We start from the raw sequence: 23,201 nt of genomic DNA, 5'->3' as shown, positions 1-23,201 counted from the left end.
TCTTAAGAGGGCAACCTTGCCTAAACAATGCATTCCATGCTAATAAATTCCTTCTTTTTTTATGCCCTCTCTCTGCCTTTGAAAACCTTTCTTTTGTTTAGCTCAGTGGAGCTCTCCTGTATTTGCCAGATGGGGTACTGCCCATTCATGAATCATTTAATAAAGCCAATTAGATCTTCAAATTTACTCTGTTGAATTTTGTTTTTTAGTACTCATTTACCTGAAGAGTAAGAAAGACACAATTTATATTCCTTTCTTATAGGCACATAGCTTGGCACCGAAAAAAGCTGAATTGCCCTTTTCTAGGAAATTTTGATCACCTTCTTGAAATTGCTCCCTCCCATACCACACACTTCTGCTTCTCCCCTGCTTATTTTTTCCCCATAACACTTATCATTTTCTAATGTAGAATGTAAATTACCATTTTTTTTTTAATGTTTGTTCTGATTCTTCTACTAGAATATAACCTGCACACGGGCAGGGAACTTTTGTCTTTTTCATTTACTGATATATCCCAAGCAACTAGAATGACACCTGGCATATATGGGGCATTTGGTTAATATTTGTTGAATTAATGCATTTGAGCTGTGTTGGAGAGGAAAATTTTTTCTCTGCCCTTCAAGATTATTCTGCTGGTCTAGGAATTAACATGAGACAGATTAATAGGAGAAAATCAAACCAAAGTTTTTAATAACACATATACCTCCAGCACACATGGAAGAGACCCAGAAAAACTGAGTAATTCCCATAATGACTGAAACCATCACCTTAAATACTATCCTCAGCTAAAGACAAAAGAAGATGTTGGGGTTGGGGGGGGTTGGTTATGGGAGGTTACTAGGAAAAACGCAGTAAATAAGGGTAAGATTGTTAAGCAGATTTAATTCCATGCCTTCTCCTAGATAAGAGTTTCTAAAGATTGAGTCATTTCCCCCCCTTCCTGTCATAGCAAGGGAGAAATACCCTTACAAATGAGATTTCCCTTAGGAATGTAAATACCTTTTACAGAAGGGTAACGTCTACTTGGTTTTCAGACTTTCTCTTATTTCTGCTATTTCTTAAAAATAACCAGCTTAAAATAACCAATATGCCAAAGAAGCATATCTTGGGGTGGCAAAATTTGCTCCCCTTCAGCTATAATAAGTTTTCTGGAGTTGGACTCAGTTGATTTTGTTGTTCATATAATCACTCAGTGGCCTTCCTGGAGTTATCTTTCTCTGTTAATATTCTGTTAGATTGGCACTATAAATTACATATGAAGCAATTTATTTTGCAGAAAAATTGGAATGTTGAATATCTTGAATCATTATGTCAATGGAATCTTGAAAAAATGGGAGTGTTGGGAAGCTAGCAGTTTAATGCTGTTTCTCAAAGATAATTACATCCTCAATTCAAGTAGGTAGAGCTAGAATGTCATAAGGCCATTTAATCTAGCCTTAATTTTATACACATGAGGAAACTGATTTAGCAAGGTTAGTTTAAGATCAGATTGTCATGTAGAGTTGAATGAATAGAATATTCTCATTTTCTTACCTTCATAAGTTCAGAGCTCATTTCCAGTGTTCTCTGACACTTATTGTAGAAGCTCATACTCACATAACACCTTGATGTTAGAGTTCCTCCTGAGAACATTCTGGAATGGATAATGGTGAGGTGTGGGAGCAGGGGGAGTATGTATTGAGCCTTTTCCCACTAAGATCTGAACTTTAAATGTATGGCATTGATTTTGAGGATATAAAATATTTAAAATAATTGTTTAAGTTTTATCTGTGGGGCCAGTAAGGTGATTTCCTCATCTTACAGGGTGCCATAAAACATTACATTTTCCCTGTTTGATTTTCCTTGTGCATTTGTTGGATGGAATGAATCATTACATTTTAGAGTCTTTGAGGCAGGGGTCTATGTCATCTATGATTTTGGTAATCTCTAAAGTGTCTGGGATAGAATACATCCTCATATATCTCTGATATCCAGTGGTCATCTGAAAGTTGAACAACAGATAAGAAACATTTGCATAATGAAAGCATTGATCAATCTTGTTACTGGTAGAGATTTCAAAGGAAATAATCAGAAAGAATTGCCCAACACTGTCTTATCAGTCTTTTCCACCTGAATGATTATAGAAGGCAAATAACTTAGAGATGGGGGAAGTTGGGGGAAATGTTCTTATTGGAACATAGCAGCACTGCCTTTTCTTCCCTCCTAGCATGGCATACAAGATCTAATTGGCCCAGTTTATTGAAGGAAAACAATATTCTTTTCTGATTGGATGTGTTCCAGGAAAATAAACTCAAGTCATTTAATGAAGAGTTGTATCTTAATGTATATTCAGTTTATCCCTTTACAGATATTGCTTTTTAGATAGGGAAGTGGGAAAGGGAGAGAGAGGATCCCAATCAGGCTGTAGCCCAGCGCAGAACCTGACACAGGGCAAGATCTCACCACCCACAGACCATGACTTGAGCTGAAATCAAGTGTTGGACACCCAACTGACTGAGCCACCCAGGTGCCCCTCTTTGATAGATTTACAGTCAGCAGCACTTAGCACTTGCCAAATTTATTGTAGTATGCTCCTAGCCCTTGTGATAGAGATAAACATTAAGCAAAAATAAACCTGGCAGCAAACCTTAGTGAAAATAAGGGCTTGAGAGTGTACAAATATGTTTGTCTTAGTTTGTGTTAAAAAATAGACTGCCCAGATGTATCCTGGTGCAATAGAAAAGAACTTTATTACTATTATTATTTTTAAGATTTTTATTTATTCATTTGACAGAGAGACACAGCTAGAGAGGGAACACAAGCAGGGGGAGTGGGAGAGGTAGAAGCAGGCCTCCCACGGAGCAGGGAGCCCGATGCGGGGCTTGATCCCAGGCAGATGCTTAACGACTGAACCACCCAGGTGCCCCACATTCATGTGTCTTAAAATGATTTTGATAATACTCCTGCTTTCAGCTGTTTTGCTTCATTTCACCTTGAACTATTTACATGTATATAAAGGAATAAAGTTCCCCTACAGCAAATAGAAATAGGAAAATTTCTGACTGAAAGTGAGAGAGCTGGACATTTGTTTTGGCTCTGCCAGTGACTTACTGTGTTACTTAGGGAAAAATGCTTAGCCTCTCTGGCCCCTATTTTCTTCTTTTTAAAAAAAGATTTATTTTTTTATTTTAGAGAGTGAGAGAGCATGAGCAGGAAGGGAAGAGGGAGAGGGAGAGAGAATCTCAAGCAGACTCCACATGGAGCCTGATGCGGACTCTATCCCAGGACCCTGAGATCATGACCTGGGCTGAAACCAAGAGTCTGACGCTTAACCAACTGCGCCACCCAGGCCCCTGCCCTCTGTTTCCTTACCTGCAAAAATGAAAAGGCCCTCATCCAGCTGCAGCATTCTTTGATTTAGTGCTGAAGTGAGTTTTCATATAGCTGGTTGATGATTTGCTTCTCTTGCCATTTAAATAAATGCTAAATGTAGCTCCCAGATAATGTTGGTGACAAAGGACAGTGTTTTCATACTTCTGAGAAAGAAAAATGGCAAAATACAAAGTGGTGTAAAACTTGCTTTGAAGATTCATACAGTACCATTTGCTGACAAGACCAAGGAAAAGTGGCATACTTTCATTTAGTCTTAGAGACCATTCACTGTAAAACATATCCCATTTTCAGAGATGCTAAGGTGTGGAATACATTCCAGTTAACAAATGCACAGGGAACATCAAACAGGACAAGCATTGTATTTTATGGCATCCTGATAACAAGATGATGTCACCTTACTGGCCCCACAGACAATTATTTTAAATATTTTATGACCTCAAAATCAGTGCCATTCATTTCAATTCCAGGTCTTGCCAGGGAAGGGCTAAACTAACATGACACACTGCTGCGTCTTAGATTTGATGAGATGTGATAGGAAGGCCCCAGGGTCAGCTCTCCTTCGCTGCAGCCTGGTGACCACCTGCAGCCTTGTCGGAACCTGAGCTGCCTAACCCAGACAGGGTCTACATCTTTATCATATGTTCCAGAGCTGCTTCTAGACAAGCCAGAAATATGGACTTGAGTGGAACTGACTAACTGGGCCCACCTCATGAAGCCGTGTTGGGACTCATTATGACTTCGGAGACGTCCCATCTCAGACACAATCACTGTTTTCTCTCTCCTCCCAGGGCCTCGTGCACACTTCTGTCATAACACAGCACAGTCTTCGGTAATGGTTTCCTCTCCATTTCTCCTGCTAGAGGCCATTCAACGGCCTTGTGCTGTGGCCCAGGTGTGGTAGACAGTCTGGAATACAGTAGGCATTCAGCCATGCTTACTGGAGGAAGACAGGAAGATAGGAAAGAAGGATGGATGATGCTGTGGATTATAGGCGTGGTTTTTAGGTGACGCAGGCCACCACTTGTCACCAGGAAATAGGATGCAAGTGAATTTTGAATGAAGATTTAACTTTCAGGTAACAAGATTATTCAAGAAAGCACATGGGAAAATCAGTCCATTGCTTAGAGGCAGGGCTGGTTTGGGTGAAAATAGATTGTACTAGACTAAGCACCCACACTGAAACTCTGTAGAGAACCAGTGTCATGAAAAATCTTCTGATAGCTGGTGCTTTGCTCTGATGCTAATATCATCTGGGCAGTCACTGCACCTCCATGCCTCAGTTTCCTCATCCACAAAATGGGAAGACTCAGAGTACCTCATTGAACCGCTGTAAGAATTCAATCACATAATGTGATTAGTACAGTGCCTGGTACACAGTGAAAGGAGGAAATAAACGTCAGTTACCATTATCTGTGTATGCGTCATCAGTCGGCAAAGAGTTGAGGACCAACGGAAGTGTTTTATTGGTCTCTAATTTGACAATTCTTTCTAGGGGTTTTTCTTAAACCAAGATTATAGTTTCCTTATTTTGTTTCCTTAACTTTCAGCTCAATATAAGTACTCCCTTACTTCAGGGTTATCATTTTTCACCTCTCAGGGATTTTCCCATTGGCTACAACTACATTTCCCCCCTTTTTCTTTTTCAGTGAATTGGCTGCTGCTTTTTGTGGATGGACAACTCAGCATTTGAAATGCATGAAGATGCAGCACAGAATGCTCTTTCTATGGGGAAGATGACCACCATCTCCAGAATGGTAAGGTGGAGATTTACACCTTGAGATTAGCTCCCCCCAAACCTTTATGCAGAGCTCAGGAAAGAATCCCTTTTTAGACCAGCTTTCCTCAAATGACCCTCTTTTGAAAGGTAGCATCTCTTGCTCTGACCATTTCTTGATTTGCTTTCTGTCTCATAAACTCTTAGCTCACATCTCTGTTAGCTCTGTAATGGACCAACTTTCCATGAATTGTTGTTCACGGTATTAATGAATTGTTTATTGCTCAGTATAATATCCTCATACAATGTTAAACTGAGAATGTTGATCAATGATTATTCTATACAAAATGTATCATTTAAGAATGCTGACATATTAAAGTCTATGTTAGAGTTATTAGTAATCAAAGATATGCCTGCTCAGAGAGGAATTCAGAGGGCAGTGGACAGGAAACCATGACGTTAGTACTTACAAATTCCATTTTAGTGGTCAGAGGAACAGGGCATGTTTGGTAGCTTTCAGTAATGTGGATTGTAACTCACAGAAATAATACTGTTGTTTGTAGCATTGTATTTGTAATGTGAAACCAGGAAATAGTAACACAGAAATATATGGAAATATTGTGCTTGGAGTTGGAATAGATGTGCTTAGTAGGGTTAGTAGCTCAGACAGGTAATACACAGAAAGAGGGGGTTTAACGAAGCTATTTAAGTGAAGGAGGGAGGGAGAGGGAGGCTGAGATCTGTCAGGCCAGTTATTTACTGGTATGTTACGTTTCCCATGCTTATTACCGGTACATGTGATTACTACATATGGACATTCTAGAACTAAAAATTTCTTAGAATCTAGTCTTTATAACCTCTTTCATTTTCAGGTGAAGAGACTGGCAAATAGGGGCTAATTGGCTGCAATCGAATGCATTTTATATACAAACTTAACTGGCTACTTAATTTTCTAGTAATTTATTCTGTGCCTCAGCTTTTCATATGTTTATTGTTTTCCTTATTTATTTGAGTGTCAGCCAGGTATATGGAATACGTGTATGTGTATGTTTGTATTTATTTACACTTATATTTACACATGTATTATTTTACTGAGTATATTTACCCTACAAAGGCATTTTTTGAGTAAAAGAAAATATAAGCCAAATTGAGAAAGGAGGCAATTATTGTTAATGCATCAAGAGTAGAGAATAATGGCTTCATAATTTCCCTTAGGAGAAGAGGCAGTGGTCACTGTGGAGCGTTTTCCTGATGTGTCTCTTGGCTTGTACCCTTACCACAGCAGGAGGAGTACTGATACTTTCCTTGGTTTATGTTCACAGCTCTCAGCAACATTCACAAGTCCATCTAGGACTCGAAGCCCGGCCTCTGCAAACAATGGTTCCCATCGTGCAAAAGGCTGTTGATCCAAAATTCCAGTTTCTTAATCATTTGCCTAAATCCAAGGTATGAATCACACATTTAGCAGAAAGAATCATCTTTTCTAACGGTGATTTCAGAACAAAGTTCCCATTGCCTGTTTACTAAGCTTTGTCCTCTCCTCATTGGAAGGAACCGACTGTGGGCCATCTAGATGAAGGGAGGTGAGAGAGGAGAGGAAGGGTTGGGTTGATATTGGCCCCAGGCAGAGATTTTCTTTCATAGATAGCTCTGGGTCAGCCCAGAGGGGAGGCCTGGAGATAGACAAACGCAAAGCTCTCTATTCTCTTGTCAAGATAGGTGATCTTGGGGCGCTTGGGTGGCTCAGTCGTTACGCGTCTGCCTTCGGCTCGGGTCATGATCCCAGGGTCCTGGGATCGAGCCCCGCATTGGGCTCCCTGCTCCGTGGGAAGCCTGCTTCTCCCTCTCTCATTCCCCCTGCTTGTGTTCCCTCTCTCGCTGTCTCTCTCTGTCAAATAAATAAGTGGAATCTTTAAAAAAAAAAAAAAAAGATAGGTGATCTTTTCATGTCTAACATGGATACACTGACAGTTCTGTAGGTATTACTGCTGTCATTCCTGGAGTCTGGCGACCTAGTCTTCCTCTTCCCTTCTGGGACTTCAGTCTTCACCTCCTCACCACTGCCTTTTCTGTTTTGCCTCCCTCTTACTCTGCAGGCCCCAGTGGCCTCCTGTTCCTCAGATGGCCTCCATGTTGACGGTTGCTTGTCTATGACGTTTCAGGTGTTTGAATTCCCTGGTGGTGCAATCCAGTGGGCCCGGTACAGGAACAATGTCAAAGACTACCTCAGTGTTGAAGAAGAGGCTTTCGGCAGCAGCTTGAACAGTCAGAGATCACAGATGACCCTGGGGACTCTGAGAGTAAAAAGCAATGGCCTCCGGGCCCCTCTCTGGCACTTCAATGCTAATGAACATGGCTACCTTGTTTAACAGGTTTGCCTGTGTTTGGCGCCTCAGTGTTTATGCTTTGTATCCTCAAGCTATTATTTTAGTTGTTGCAAAACCTACTTAACTAAGTGGCAGACAACACCCAAGCTTTGGTGGTGTATTCAGTTAGATTAGTTAGCAGTGCTTTGAAGCGTTAACATGTTCGTTGTAATTATTCTTGGCATCACTTTGAACTTCTTTCTTCAGGATTAAGTCATTTTTCATTTGCTATTGTTAAAATAAGATCACTGTTCCATCCTTTGAGCCAAAGCTAAAACTCGTATCTCCGATCCAGTGATCAAAGAGATGGCAGCTTTCTTCTTCTTCTTCTTTTTTTTTTTTTTTAAAGATTTTATTTATTTGATAGAGACACAGCGAGAGAGGGAACACAAGCAGGGGGAGTGGGAGAGGGAGAAGCAGGCTTCCTGCTGAGCAGGGAGCCCGATGCGGGGCTTGATCCCAGAACCCCGGGATCATGACCTGAGCCGAAGGCAGACGCTTAACCACTGAGTCACCCAGGCGCCCCGGCAGCTTTCTTCTAAGGAAAAAATCAGTTTGCTGATGTTCAGCCTGGAGTCCCTCAGATCAGGCCAATTGGATGCCCTTTTGTGGTTCAGACTTTTTAGAATTGTCTGGGAGTCAAGTGAAAGAGAGCTGGAGGTGAAATGAGCATTCTCACTCGAATTTCAAATAATTCATTAGTTCTCAAAAGTATTCATTGTTGCATTCTGTATTCCAGATACTGGGGGAAGGGTAGTGACTAAACGCTCATGGCACTTTCAGTTTGGTCTTACCCTGGTGATCCTATTAATAGATCAGCCAGTGTTATGTGACATATTTCTGTTGGTGTTAATAAAACTCCTTTTTAATGCAATTCATTTAGTTTTAGAATTTACAATGGGAAGAGAGATTAGAGTTTCATCTGAGACCAAATACTTCTTATTTCTTATGAGAGAACAGAGGCTCAGAAAGATTGACTTTTCTAAAGATAAACTGTAGTTGTTTGCTGGCCTGGGACAAAGTCCATGTTTTCTGACATTTTGTCTTTTTCCACATATACAGAATATGTAAAAGAGGACTGTCTTGGGGCACCTGGGTGGTGCAGTCGGTTAAGTGTCCGACTCTTGGGTTTGGCTCAGGATGTGATCTCAGGGTGGTGAGATGGAGCCCTGTGTCAGGCTCCGTGCTCAGTGTGGATTCTCTCTCCCTCTCCCTTGCCCCCCCCCCCCCCCGCTCTTTCTCTCTCTCTCTCTCAAATAAATAAATAAATCTTAAAAAAAAGAACAAAAGAGGACAGTCTCCAGAAGGTTGGATTCCAGGGCTCTGGCTGAGTAGTAGGAAGAAGGAAAGGCAGGTAAGGGGAAGGGGACCCTTAATAGCAAACCCCAAGTAGGGAACTTAGTCTGGAGCATGTTCTAGTAGATAATGGGCCTGGAATCCAGCTCAGTCTGGGGAGCAGTTCTGGAAGTCCAGAGAGAGTTTATAATCTGATCTTCTAAATGTGAGCTAGAAGGTGGTCAAAAGGTACTAACTTCGTTATAAAATAAATCAATCATGGGATGTAATATACAGCATGGTGACTATAGTTAATAATTCTGTATCGTGAATTTGAAAGTTGCTAAGAGAGTAGATCTTGAAAGTTCCCATCATAAGAAAAAATTCTAGCGAGGGTGATGGATGTTAAAACTAGACTGGTGATGATCATTTCACAATATATACAAGTATCAAATCTTTATGTTGTATGCCTGAAACTGATAGAATGTTGTGAGTCAATTATATCTTACTTACAAAAATATAAAAAAATTCTATAAAGGAAATAAATGTGGCTAGAATGTTGTTTAGGTCCCAGGAAAATTGTAGGATCACTCACACACATGGTAAGGAACCAGTCAATAGGATGTGACAGAAGTCTCTCTACTGCATACTCACCCATGGATGTTGCTTTTGTTTCTGAGTATCTTCATGAAAGCCTTGGAAGGAGTGGCCCCGAGAGGAGCGGGGCAGCTGGGGTGGCCAGTGTGCATGGCCCTGCAGTTCATGTCCCACTGTGCTGGCTCTGCTGTCCGTTTGGAGTAGTTGGTAACTTCATATGAATAGATACACACTTTTGCTGTTCTCTGCCTGTGTACTTGGAGAGAGCTCTTCAGGTTCACCTCCCCCTGTATCTTTAATACCCATCTGGAACTGAGTTGTACACGTCTGTGTAGACACAACAAAGACTTCTTGTGCATGCTTCCCTAATGACCGACTCTGGAAGAAATATTACCTTTGTATTTACTTTACAGAATAATACTACAGAAATGATTAGAGAATGAGAAAAAGAATTCTGTATAAGTGGAATCAAAGTACGGTGTAGTATGGATTAAAAGTGTAGACTTCCCCCCAGCCTCTGGCAACCACCATTCTAGTCTCTACTTCTAGATATTTTGACGAGAGAATTAAGTTTTAGGGTTCTTCATTGTATCTATCATTAACAATACTGTATTGAACACTTAAACATTGAAGAGGGTCGGTCTCATGTTAAATGTTCTTACACAACTAAAAAAAGTGTGGACTTCGGATCTGGAGCTTAGGTCCAAATCCCAGCTTTGCCATTGACTAGCAGAATAACCTTGGGAAAATTGAATATTCTCTCCAGATTCAGTTTCTCATCTATAAAATGAGGGTAATAATAGTACTTGCTTCATAGGGTTGATACAAGGGATGATTGAGTTAAGTCAGGTAAAGTGCTTAGAAGAATATCTGGACACACAGTAAAAGCACCGTGTTATTACTTTTAGTGTTGTTATTAAAACTGGATGCAGACTTTTTATCTAAAAATAATTTGCATCCATATATATACACATGGAAACATGGACATACACAAACATGTATGTCAGTGTGACCACCTGTGAACACACACTCATGTGCTTGTAGTCTTTTCAAACTCTATTTTTTGTTTTTTTTTTTTGTTTGTTTTTTAAGATTTGATTTATTTATTTGCCAGAGAGAGAAAGAGAGAGAGAGCGCAAGAGAGCTTGAGAATACAAGCAGGGGGAGCACCAGGCAGAAGGAGAAGCAGGCTCCCCGCTGAGCAGGGAGCCCGACATGGGACTCAGTCCCAGGACCCCCAGATCATGACCTGAGCCGAAGGCAGACGCTTAACCGACTGAGCCACCCAGGCGTCCCAGTCTTTTCAAACTCTAAAGGATGAACTTAGAACTCTAAATTCTCAATGGGGGCGATATTGCCCCCTGGGGGGGCGGGTAAAAACTGGTCCTTAGAAGGTAACAACGCCTTACTTTTTTTATGTACAAAGCACAGATATGCATGTGGTACATAAGCACTATGTATGCACGGTATACCCAGATTTACAGTACATCTGCAGTGTTAACATTTCATAGGATGGTGATTAGTAAAAAAAGACTAAAATGGTACCTTATAAGAGATGTAATGAGAAAAGTTTGAGAAACATTGCTCTAAAGTGATGTTGTATGTGTTTTCTGTTGATGTTTCAGGGCTCGGCATGGATTGGGGTGGTTGATGATGGTGGTGTAGTTACCACATACAATGTTACAGCTGGCCAAGTGATCTTCTTCCCTAAAAATACTCTTCACTGGATAAAGAATGTGGGGAATGAAGACTGCTTTTTCTTGCTCTTCTTTTCCACACATGATGAACTTCAGACCCTGGATGTTGATGATGTATTTTTTTCTGTACCTGAAGACATTGCTTCCAGGTCACTTAAGGTCTGTATCACTACTGAACACAAGTCCCTCCTTGAGGGTTTGCATTACATAGGCACAAAGAAAGCGTGAGTATTTGTGTTTCTAGGGTAGCAGTCAGTAGGGTAAGAGTTGGGTAATGAGTTCAAGAACATAACTTGTATTCCTACTAAAGATATACAACTTGTTGAAATTGACTTAGCTTTTACTTTCCTTTATGAAGGACTTCTACAGGAAACTATAATGAATTGGTAGAAAAGTTTTGATAGAGGTAATAAAAATTACTATAATTTACATCTCTGAAAAGATGTAAGCTCGGGGTGCCTGGGTGGTTCAGTCATTAAGCGTCTGCCTTCGGCTCAAGTCATGGTCCCAGGGTCCTGGGATTGAGTCCCACGTTGAGCTCCCTGCTCTGCGGGAAGCCTGCTTCTCGCTCTTCCACTCCCCCTGCTTGTGTTCCCTCTCTTGCTGTCTCTCTCTGTCAAATAAATAAAATCTTTAAAAAAAAAAAAAAAGACATAAGCTCATTCAGGGAGAAGTTTGCTACAGATGACATAATTATGTTCTCCTAGTCTAATGCAGAGGAGCCTATTGTTTTCCTGAAGGAAAGCTGCTTTTGGTCTCTATAAGTAGTTCTATTACCATGGAGGGACTGCTCCTAGAGCTGGGTGTAGAGAGAGAGGGCCAGATGCAGATGCTGACAATACAAATGGGTGATCAGAAGAATTGGTGGTGGCCCGTGAGTGGCAACTGGAAGGAGTTCTGTGGCAAATTTAGAAATCTATCTAGGGAGGTTTTGAGATTTACTTCCAAGCCCTGCGAATGTAAAGCCTAATGTTATAGGGAGAAGTGGAAAAAATGAGTCATTAGGAGAATTTTGGTAAATATGAGAACCACTGTATATTTTTGTAAGAGTTATAATGATTATAAAATATCAACACATTTTAAGCCAAAATGCATTGAAAACTTGGGAGGATTTTCATGAATATCACAAGCCTCAGGATGGTTGAGGTCAGCTCCTTTGACTGGACCACTGAAAACCACAATGTTACCCTATCCTTAGCTATCTACCCTTCTATTACTAAAATTTGTAGAATGTTTCACAAATATCTTATATGATTTCTTATGTGTTTCAGCCTGAAGGTGGAATTAATTTCATTAGAACATTCCAGAAGCAAAAAGAGGATCAGGCGGTCAATCTTCCTCCCAACTTGGCAGAACTGGTTATAAATCCTAGTTATGTACAGTCTCCAGACAGTCTTGTGTGGAAATGTTTTTATGACCTTAAATGTATAGTATGTTATTTTGCAAAGCTTTTATAGTTAAGTGTTTATATATGGGATTATATAGGTGTTGGATTGAGATGTAACGTGTTTTTTTTTATAGTGGGTCACAGTCAAGATGAGTTTGAAGAAACACATTTCTCTAAAGAATAGGAAATGAGAGAAAAGGAATGGAAGCAAAGGAGAATGTTGTAGAAGATTTCAAAGTATGAGGGGCGTGTGTTGGGGCCAGGGGTGCCTCAGGCGAAGAGGCTGATGAGAGAGGAGGGTCCAAATATGCAGGTTTTAGAAGCCATGCTGATGAGTTTATACTTTATTTTGATGGGAGCAATTAAGGGATTTTAAATAGGAGATTTTAAATTAAGTTTTAAAGTTTAAATTAGGTTTTGCATTTATTTATTTATTTATTTATTTATTTAATTAATTTATTTATTTAAAGATTTTATTTGTCAGAGAGAGAGACAGCACAAGCAGGGGGAGGGGGAGAGGGAGAAGCAGGCTTCCCGCCCAGCAGGGAACCCGATGTGGGACCCTGGGATCATGACCCGAGCCGAAGGCAGGGGCTTAACTGACTGAGCCACCCAGGTGTCCCTATATTTATTTTTAAAAATTATTTTATTTATTTTATTGAAGTTAATTGACATAAAACATTAACTTTAGGTGTTCAACATAATGATCCAGTATTACTGTGAAAAGATCACTACAATAAGTCTAGTTAATGTCCATCACCATACATAGTTACAGAATTTTTTTTCTTGTAATGAGAACTTTTAAGATCTTAGCAACTTTCAAATATGCAGTACAATATTATTAACTATAGTTACCATACTATACATTACATCCCCATGACTTATTTATTTTATAACTAGAAGTCTGTACCTTTTGACTCCTTTCACCACCTACTTTGCAGACAGACACCTTACTCTCTGCCAATCTGTTCTCTGTATTTATGAGCTTGTTTTTTGTTTTTAGATTCCACATATAAATGAGATCATATGGTATTTATCTTTCTCTGTCTGACTTATTTCCCTTAGCATAATGCCCTCAAGGTTCATCCATGTTGTCCCAAAGGCAAGATCTCATCCTTTGTTATGGCTAGATAATATTCCATTGTATGTATACACCACATTTTCTTTAACCATTTATCCATTGATGGACGCTTATGTTGTTTCCATATCTTGGCTATTGTAAATCATGCTGCAATGAATATGGGGGTGCAGATATCTTTTTAAGTTAGTGTTAGTTTTTTGAAGTGATGGCTGATCTAGCTGAATTGTGGATTGGAAGAGGAGAGATGAGAGGCAAGGAGATGAGTCAGGGGGCTCTTGAAGACCCTCAAGTGAGGGATGATGGTGGCCTGCACTATGGTAGTTTTGAGAAGGAGAAGATTGTTATGAAGCAGGAGAATTTAAAAGAGGTAGGACTGATGGGACTGACCTACCTTAAAGAGGCAGGACTAAAGATTGACATGTAGAATGATAGAATGACTCTCAAGTTTTCTAGCAAGGTCCCCTGCATTGAATAGTCTGTGTTAAAGAGGTCACTCTATGTTAGAAATTTCAGAACTTGGAAGGTAAGACAGTATGTGACCGTATGAGGTCAGTATCTTAGGGGCATGTAGGATCTGGTGGCAGTGATTCCTACCACATGTTTCCTGTGACTACAGAAGAGCTGATGTACCTTAGTGGGACTACATTTGGCTCTCCTTCTGTAGTACCATTTTGAATGAAGTATTTTATTTTGTTTTTTAAATTTCCTCTGACTCAGGTTCAAAAGAATATCAATTTCCAGGAGGAGTAATACAACTGGCGCAATACTGGAAAAATGGAAGTGAACTAAGCAACCACGAAAAAATTTTTAGTGAATTCCTGAATCAGGTAATTGAGGAAAAAATTTTTTTAAAGATTTTATTTATTTATTTGACAGAGAGAGACAGTGAGAGAGGGAACACAAGCAGGGGAAATGGGAGAGGGAGAAACAGGCTCCCCGCTGAGCAAGGGAGCCTGATTTGGGGCTCAATCCCAGGAGCCCAGGATCATGACCTGAGCCGAAGACAGATGCTTCACCAACTGAGCCACCCAGGCGCCCCGAGAAAAAAATTTTTTGATGATTATTAAGATTGATGAAACATACGATTTAGACTGGATTCAGCCTTCTTTTGGAAAAAAGGAAAGGGAAAAATCTAGTCAAACATTACTCGATTTGATTAATGGAAACTATTAATTGAGGCCACAGCGTGGATTTGGGAGCTTCACTTCTTGGCATGGATGGTTGCATTAATGGAAAGACTGGATGCTTGTGAGATTTCTCTTTCATTTGTTTTTAAATGCTCAACTGGCTGCCTTGCATAACGACTAAGAATGCAACGGTGACATCAAATTCCCTGATTCAAATCCCAGGTCCGCCACTGTCCGACCCTAAGTAAATTACTCAGCCAATCTACATTTCAAATTCATCACCTGCAAAAAAGGGGGGGAATAAGACTACCAACCTTACAGGATTGTTATAAGGAACAAGAGATACAATAAATATAAGGGATAAAAAAAATTGTATGTTCTCAGTGAGGGCTGCAGAAAGATAAGTTATAATTAGGATTATGTGAATGGTTAAGTTGCTGAGTAGGATGTTTGCTAAATAACTGGATTTATTTCTTTTTCCTTTTTCAAGCATCAGAATGCTCTCACTTTGAGTACACTCAGAATTTATAACAATGGATTACGACAGCCACATTTTCATTTCAATGCAAATGAAATGGGGTATGTAATAAGTGGATGTGCAAAGGTAATTTCTCCACAAACAGCTTTTTGAACTTTCCTTTTTAATGCAGGAAGAAGCAAACAGGAGGTTTTTCTTTGTTTTGGTTCAGTTATTGGTAACATTGAAAGACGTGGTGTTAATGGCTTTCTGGATACAGTTTCCACAGAAAATACCATGCAGGCCATGCTAGATAGCTTCTAACTTTGCTATTAGCATGAGAAATGCTAAGACCATGTTAGAAATGATAAAGAAGTTATCACATAGGGTGAAGTGTTTGAAACATTTTACATTTTCAGAGTTTCACATTTTTAGGTAATGCAAGGTTTAAGGTGTTGCCCTTTGGGGACTGTGACATCACTGTTGGCCCCTCAGTGTAATGTGAGTGGGGGTGGCTGGGGAGGTGTGGAGTGTCAGCAGGGTGACCACGTATCCCTGTTTATGCAGGATCCTTCTGATGTACACTTGTCTTTTTTTTTTTTTTTTAAGATTTTATTTATTTATTTGAGAGAGAGAGAATGAGAGAGAGAGAACACCTGAGAGGGGATAGGGTCAGAGGACGAAGCAGACTCCCTGCCGAGCAGGGAGCCCGATGCGGGACTCGATCCCCGGACTCCAGGATCATGACCTGAGCCGAAGGCAGTCGCTCAACCGACTGAGCCACCCAGGCGCCCTGATTTACACTTGTCTTGGTGACAAGAAAAGCCACACCGAATAGCACGTTATGGTAGTGACTTGACCACAGTTCTTCTGGACTTTCACGGGGCTCCCTGGGCAAATCTCCAATGGCCTACCCAGGTCAAATGAACTACTAGCTTTTCCCCGTCTCCATCCTGACAGAAAGAACCAAACCAGACTGACTTGCGCATGTTAGGGCATGCATAGCAAAAGTTTTGTTTTATGTTTTTAGAGGCGAAGGCTTGAATACCCTGGAAAAGGGCACTGCAGTCACTCCCAAATTACATTTCAAGGATAAGATTTTATTTTTGGTGTGCTTGTGTGCTCATGGGTGTGCATTTGTGTGCACATTTTGTTTCTGATCCCTTTAAGGGGGACTATTAGGATGCTGCTGTCCTGGAAGGCTGAATTTCCTGGAGAAAGTCAAAAGGAGGGCATGAGGGCAATAAAACAGTGGGATGTAAGCCTTCTGCCTGATTAGGGAATTTATGATCCTTAATTAGAACATAGTGATTGATGTTGTTTTTGCATGATGTTCCACAGTATTGAACTCACTAATGCATTTTGAGGAACATTTCTGAAATAGAGTGTCTTTTGACTTCTGTGGGGCTACGTCTCAGAAACAGAAGATTTTATGTAAAAGATGGCCTCTATTTTCTGCTATTTACCCTTACTAAGAAGTCCTTTTATAATTATATGTTTTTATTCATCTGTTCTTCACTGTTAATACATCTTTTTTTTTTTAAGATTTTATTTATTTATTTGACAGAGAGAGACACAGCGAGAGAGGGAACACAAGCAAGGGGAGTGTGAGAGGGAGAGGCAGGCTTCCCGCGGAGCAGGGAGCCCGATGTGGGGCTCGATCCCAGGACCTGGGATCATGACCTGAGCCGAAGGCAGATGCTTAATGACTGAGCCGCCCAGGCGCCCCTATTAATACATCTTCTTAATAAATATTGGATTTTATTTGCTTAACTTCAACATAGTTTTTCCCCCTCCCTCTTTAGGTGGGCATTATTAATACTCAGGGTATCATAGAGTTTGATGTTCACATCGGAGATGTGGTATTTTTCCCCACTGGAACCCAACATTACATTAAGAGCTCATGTGATGAGGATTTGCTTTGCCTTCTTGCCTTCAGCACCGGAGACCAGGTGAGTATAAAACAGTTTTAGAGAGATTGCTGAGTACCTCAGATGTGCAGAATATTCTGCTAAGCAAGGTATCTGGACCACAGGAGGCCCTCAGTAAATGTGAGCTGAGTGAATAAATGAATGAACTGACAGAATCTATGTGTGAAAAGAAGGGAATCAAATAATCTTATTTGGTGATAAAGGGATCGAATATATCACATTCTCTCCTAATTCCCCAAGTTCCGAACCAACTGAGAAACACATACGCATAGACACATTGAGAGACAGAAACACACAGTGAGACAGATCCAGAGGGGCAAATTGAGACAGGCTGACTGAGAAAGAGAGTTAATGTCAGAGAGGAAAGAGCGTGACAGAGAGAGGGAACAAGGACAGATGGTCAGACCCAGCGGACTGGATAGCCTGGCCAGACAGGCAGAGATTATCAACCCCATGGAGGAAGGCCTGTGTCTGGCTGTGGAGTAGGAGGACAGCGAGGTTTGCCTCTGTCATGTGCCACTGGGCATGGAGCTCTGAGAAGCCCTTTTGTTACTAGTCCCTGCGCACAGGAAAACAGGGGGTCTTCACTCATCAAAGAGAACTCCCTTTCAGTAGGATAGACGTCCCTTCCAAAGAAAGTTTCCGATGCCTCAGCACCTCTAGCCATCAATCGGACTTTCCTTATTCTCAGAATTGAAAAGGTGAGCCCCCCGTGGCAAGGGAAGACAGGCATATGAGGTGACCGTTCGCAGGAATTCGTAGCGGCCATAAAGTTACACAGCCAAGTACCTTGCTGGCTTGCAAGTGCCTTGATGACCGTAAGATCTGTGTAGGAATCTGAGGACTTTGGTGCTGATACATCTTGTTTTGGTTTCCACTGCCGGTTGCAAACCCTTGACATGGACGATTATCTCCAGGCCACAGCAGACCACATCCTGGCCCAACTTTTCTTCAAGAAGCAAAGTGAGTTTAAGAAGATCCCCAAATTCAAGGAGGACCAGGCAATCAACCTGCCATAGATTTGCCGATGAGTTCATATTTATTTTTCCTTCTTCATTTGTTATTATTGTTTTTAAAGAAGGGCCACTTGGCTAATGAATCTGGAGCTCTTTACAGAGTAGAAGTGGGAAAGAAGGTGCAAAACAGCCCTGTGAGCATATTTAGCTGACAGTGATGATAGGCAGCGTATGCATTTCAGTATCCTCTGTGTAGATTAGTAGATCTATGGAGGAGACCCAATAATGTATTTTTATATTGATTTTAGTGTATGTGTATATATTTGTTTATTTTCCTTTTGTTACTTCAAATTTTGTTACTCTAAATGAAAAGTCATTCTTTTTATGCATATCAGTAAATCTTACTACCATGCGTGTATTTTTGTCATTCATCTCTGTGAAGGGAAGTCAGCCTATGTATGTACGTATTGAGGCACTGGAATCTGGGTCCCTCAAACTTTGTCTGGAGAGTTCAGTATAGAACCCGAGGCAGGTGATTCCTAACCCTTTTGTTGGTATGAAGTAACTTTTTACAACGGCAAAATATTCAAGGACTCACTCATTTTACTGGTTGTTTACTTACTGTGTATTAGCTGAGAAAATATTCAGTGATGAACTAATTATAAATTTAGTACTTTCTTTGAATGTATTGGATTTCATTAATCACATCAGGAACTATTTACATTTGAGGAGTAGTCATGCCTATACTTGAGAAACATGTGGTTTATTTAGTCCATTGGCAGTGCTGGCTATGTATGTGGATTCAGGAACCGCTTGTCATCACTGGAAGCTGGTAGGGGCTGGTGGTCTCCAAGTTGGGGGTCATCGTCTTAAGTAGAAAAGAATTTGTTCAGATTTAATCTGTGCTGGGTTTTGTTTACAATTTATTTTAACAGGTATTTGGTACTCCTGCATTGTACTTGGGTCCTGCCGTTAGTTCTGGTTTTATGGGACTAATGGCAGTTGGTCCTATATAAAAATTTTGAGTCGTTGTAGCTAAGTTTTAAGGCTTTTGACCACCACCATGCCTCAGATATTCCCCTGATACCCAGTGGAATTTTTAGATGTCTTAGGATGTTTGTTCCCAGGCTAAAAAGGTCTATAATGTTCCTTTCTCTCTCTGTCTCTGTTTTTATTTCTGTATCTTTCTGTTGACTACAAGTACAGAATTCAATGAGAATCAGGAATAGCTCACTTCTAGCACGAGGAAGTAGCCATCTACATAATGTACCTAATCAGATAACATAAGGCCTGTTATCGCTTGGAACTACTGTGTATTACCTTATTGCCCTTTCCTGGGAGAGCCAGGCAAGATCAGAACTTGGTAGCAATGGGAGGTTTATGATGGCGGTGTTGTTTTGAAGAGACTTTATAGGGAATGGGTCACTGTCCAGGAGGAGGAACATAGTTGAGAAGATGCAGGGAACAGCACAAGGCAGTAAGTATATGGAAAGAGAATGTCCAGATAGAGGGGAAGTAGTCATAAAAGGAAAACGGCAGTGTTTGTAGACAGATTTTATCTATAAGTTTTATTTTACTTTAGGAACTGTTTTATATACTATAAACTAGTTCATAATCCATTCTCTTATATTAAGAAGTATTGTGTCGGGTGCCTGAGTGGCTCAGTTGGTTAAGCGACTGCCTTCGGCTCAGGTCATGATCCTGGAGTCCCGGGATGGAGTCCCGCGTCGGGCTCCCTGCTCGGCAGGGAGTCTGCTTCTCCCTCTGACCCTCCTCCCTCTCATGCTCTCTGTCTCAAATAAATAAATAAAATCTTAAAAAAAAAAAAAAAGAAGTATTGTGTCAGGTTTTATTTAATAAAGATTTTATGCATTTTTGTATATTAATTTGCCATTGTAATTTTGAATGAAATCTGTTCTTATGGTTTTATGTATTTGACGCATTATTGGTTTCCCTGTATGCATCCGTGAAATATGACTTAGTAATCCAATCCACTATGTATTTAAAAAAGAAAAATCTTAAAAATAAAAACAATCTAATGAAGACAATTCAATTGGAATATTGTTGGTATGTTATTTTATAGGGGGATGTATTCTTAACTTCTACTTTGTTGGTCTAATTTCAGTCCTTTATCCCTCCTTGGGATGCTGATTTCTAGTTTTCATACCATTTTATTCTCTAAGGTGACTTAGTCCACTTACACTCAAGTGCTTTTAAGCTTTTTTTTAGGCCAACTTTATTAATTACCAAATCAATAGATTAATGAGTGAATTGCTCAATCAGACTGATTATCTGGCATCATTCAAGCAAAACCCAGACATTTGAAAACTTCTTTAAACTGAACCCACCTTAACCATTTTATATACACAGTCTATATTACAGACACACTTGATTCATTTGAAGTGGTGTCAGTTGTTCTTAACTGTATTAAGAAATCTTTAAAAAGAACTTTCTTTTTTAACAGCACTTTGAATAACTGAATAGAATGAATTAATTTGAATAGAGGACCTACAGGTTTAGGTAAACAACCCTGAATGTTCCTTATTGCTTCTAAATAGTGGAAGGTGGTTATAAAAAGTGTCTTTGTTCATACTCTCATTCTTCCCTATTGAAAAGCAATCAGGCTGCTTTTTATCACCCAGCTGATTAAGGAAAAGGAAAATAGTTAAAATGTTACTATATAACTTGATTCCCAATGACTGTATTTTCTTAACATTTGAAAATGATTCCGCAGTATATTATTGCTTTAAAAAACTGAAAAAGATCTTTATATATTTTGGATATTAACCCTTTATCGATTATGCCATTTACAAATATCCTCTCCCATTCAGTAGGTTGCCTTTTAGTTTTGTTGATTGTTTCCTTCACTGTGCAGAAGCTTTTTATTTTGATGTAGTCCCGATAGTTTATTTTTGCTTTTATTTCTCTTGCCTCAGGAGACCTGTCTAGAAATACTATATGTTGCTATAGCTGATGTTGGAGACATACTGCCTGTGCCCTCTTCTAAGATTTTTATGGTTTCAGGTCTCATATTTAGGTCTTTAATCCATTTTGAATTTATTTTTGTGTATGGTGTAAAAAAGTAAATAGGTGATGGGGATTAAGGAGTGTACCTACCGTGACGAGCATTTGGGTTTTTATGGAATTGCTGAATCACTATATTGTACACCTGAAACTAATATACAACTGTTTGTTAACTATACTGCAATTAAAAAACTAAACAAGAAAGAAAGCTCCCCCCCCCCCCAAAAAAGCCACAGTGATTTTGTGCTATAATTAGAAGTGACAGTGGTGTGTCCTCCACAGTCTGCACTCAGGTTAGCTTTATGAAACTGGTATGTTCATTTGGATCACTCTTCCTTTGAAAAGAAGAAGACACTTGAAAGTTCAGAACAGAACAGTGATGACTAATGAGATGAGAAACTGTTTTCGTCATTGCACTTAAGTTGGAACTGTTTGGGAAAAAGACGTTAAAGGATAACTTAGAACCATGAAATCATAGAGCTGGTAGAGGCCATGTGTCATTTGGTCTCATTGCTTTAGTTTGTAGAAATGGAAACTAAGTCCCGAGAAGGGTACTTTACCCAGGTTGCAACAAAGTCCAGAAATTTTGAGCCCCCCAACTCCTCGTCCTGCGTAGTGTTTTTTTGCTTACTATCTTCAAATGTATGAAAGATTCCTCCACATGAAGCAGAACTCTATACTAGAAAAATGCACCATCTTCAAGTGGGAGAGATGGCTTCTGTCATCTACATATAGGCAGCCCCTGATTCTCCTTTATGGGCCTTCCACACACTGGATGCCCAGGTTCCAGCTACTTCTGTAAAAAGGTGGTCAGAGCCTCCTGAGATCACAGGTCACTATCCTTATCTAGCCAGATACTCACTGCTTGTGTTTTATTTTAAAATTTTTATTAATTTTATAATTTTACTAAAAATTTAAAAAATTGTGCTAGAATATACAAAATGTAAAATTTACCATTGAGCCATGTTTAAGTGTACCATTCAGTGGCATTAAGGACATTCCCATGGTTGTGCAGTCATTACTACCATCCATCTCCAGAACTTTGTCATCATCCCAAACAGAAACTGTCCCCCTTAAACACTAACTCCCCATTCCTCTCTTCCTCCAGCTCCTGGTAATTAGTCTCCATGAGTTTGTCTATTCTCAGGTACCTCATGTAGGTGGAATCATAAAATATTACTCAATGCTCATTTTTATGAAATTCTTGCTCATTTTAAAAAATTGTGCCTTTACCATGTAGTTAGCATTGTGGTAAGATAGGCAAGAGACCCAAGATGTGGAGAATTTGAATCCATCTTAGCTCTCCTATTTCCAGAGAAGGCAACATACAACCCCTTTGGTGATTCCCATTCCAGGGTCTTTGGTCCTTTGGTCCTCAAATTTTCCACAACTCTCATAAAATTTCTTTTCCCCTACTTTTTTTTTTGTGGGTGGGGGAGGGTTTGAGGCTTCATTCTAGTCTCTGAAGTTTAAGCATCCAGATAAGACTGTTTCGATCTGTGTGTGTGTGTGTGTTTAAATATTAACAAGAAGGGGCGCCTGGGTGGCTCAGATGGCTAAGCGTCTGCCTTCGGCTCAGGTCATGATCCCAGGGTTCTGGGATGGAGCCCCGCATCGGGCTCCTGGCTCAGCAGGGAGCCTGCTTCTCCCTCTCCCTGTGCCTCTCCCCCTGCTCATGCTCTCTCTCTCTGTATCTCTGTGTCTCAAATGAATTTAAAAAAAAAAGAAAAGAAAAAAAAATATTAACAAGAAACCCTAAATGGCCTCAACAGGTGTCTTTCATATCTCTTATCTTGGCTCAGTAATGCCCAGTTTTATCCTGTTGGCAATATATCTATCACTATTATTTTAGCCTGATGCATTCAGGCTTTTCCTTGGTTCAGAGGTTGGAGTAGCTCACTCTGAGAGGAAGCAAGCTGTGATGTGCAGCTAACTGGGATATTGTACCACACGGGCAGTAGTGAGGGGGCCCTGGACTCACTCAATGTCAGACAAGGCACTGGTACACATCCAAAAGCCCACTTTGGATGTCAGGACAATGAGAAGATTCAAAAAATTTAAATTATCACCCCCAAAAATTTGGAAAGCAATTAGTAACCATCATTGTTATGTTTTTGTCTCTCTTTTCAGGAAATTGAGCAGCCAAGAGGCAGGGTTTTTTATTTATTTATTTATTTATTTATTTATTTATTTATTTATTTATTTATTTATTTATTT

General features: G+C 40.0%; 1 protein-coding gene across 1 annotated transcript; it reads left to right on the top strand.

Moving 5' to 3' along the window:
• The first annotated feature begins 5,025 nt into the window (after positions 1-5,025).
• Positions 5,026-19,629, top strand: LOC118004560. The gene is given in 9 exon segments (XM_034995956.1): positions 5,026-5,126; positions 6,302-6,532; positions 7,249-7,458; positions 10,950-11,180; positions 12,293-12,446; positions 14,207-14,316; positions 15,107-15,220; positions 16,879-17,024; positions 17,888-19,629. Coding segments are annotated over 9 exon segments (1,416 nt in total). The 5' UTR covers positions 5,026-5,042; the 3' UTR covers positions 18,024-19,629.
• Positions 19,630-23,201: the final 3,572 nt, after the last annotated feature.

Source organism: Mirounga leonina, unplaced genomic scaffold (genome assembly GCF_011800145.1).
Source record: "Mirounga leonina isolate KUSES-001 unplaced genomic scaffold, KU_Mleo_1.0 Mir_93, whole genome shotgun sequence".
Lineage (NCBI taxonomy): Eukaryota > Metazoa > Chordata > Mammalia > Carnivora > Phocidae > Mirounga > Mirounga leonina.
Note: the sequence above shows the minus strand (reverse complement) of the source record. Positions and strands in the feature narration are given on the sequence as shown.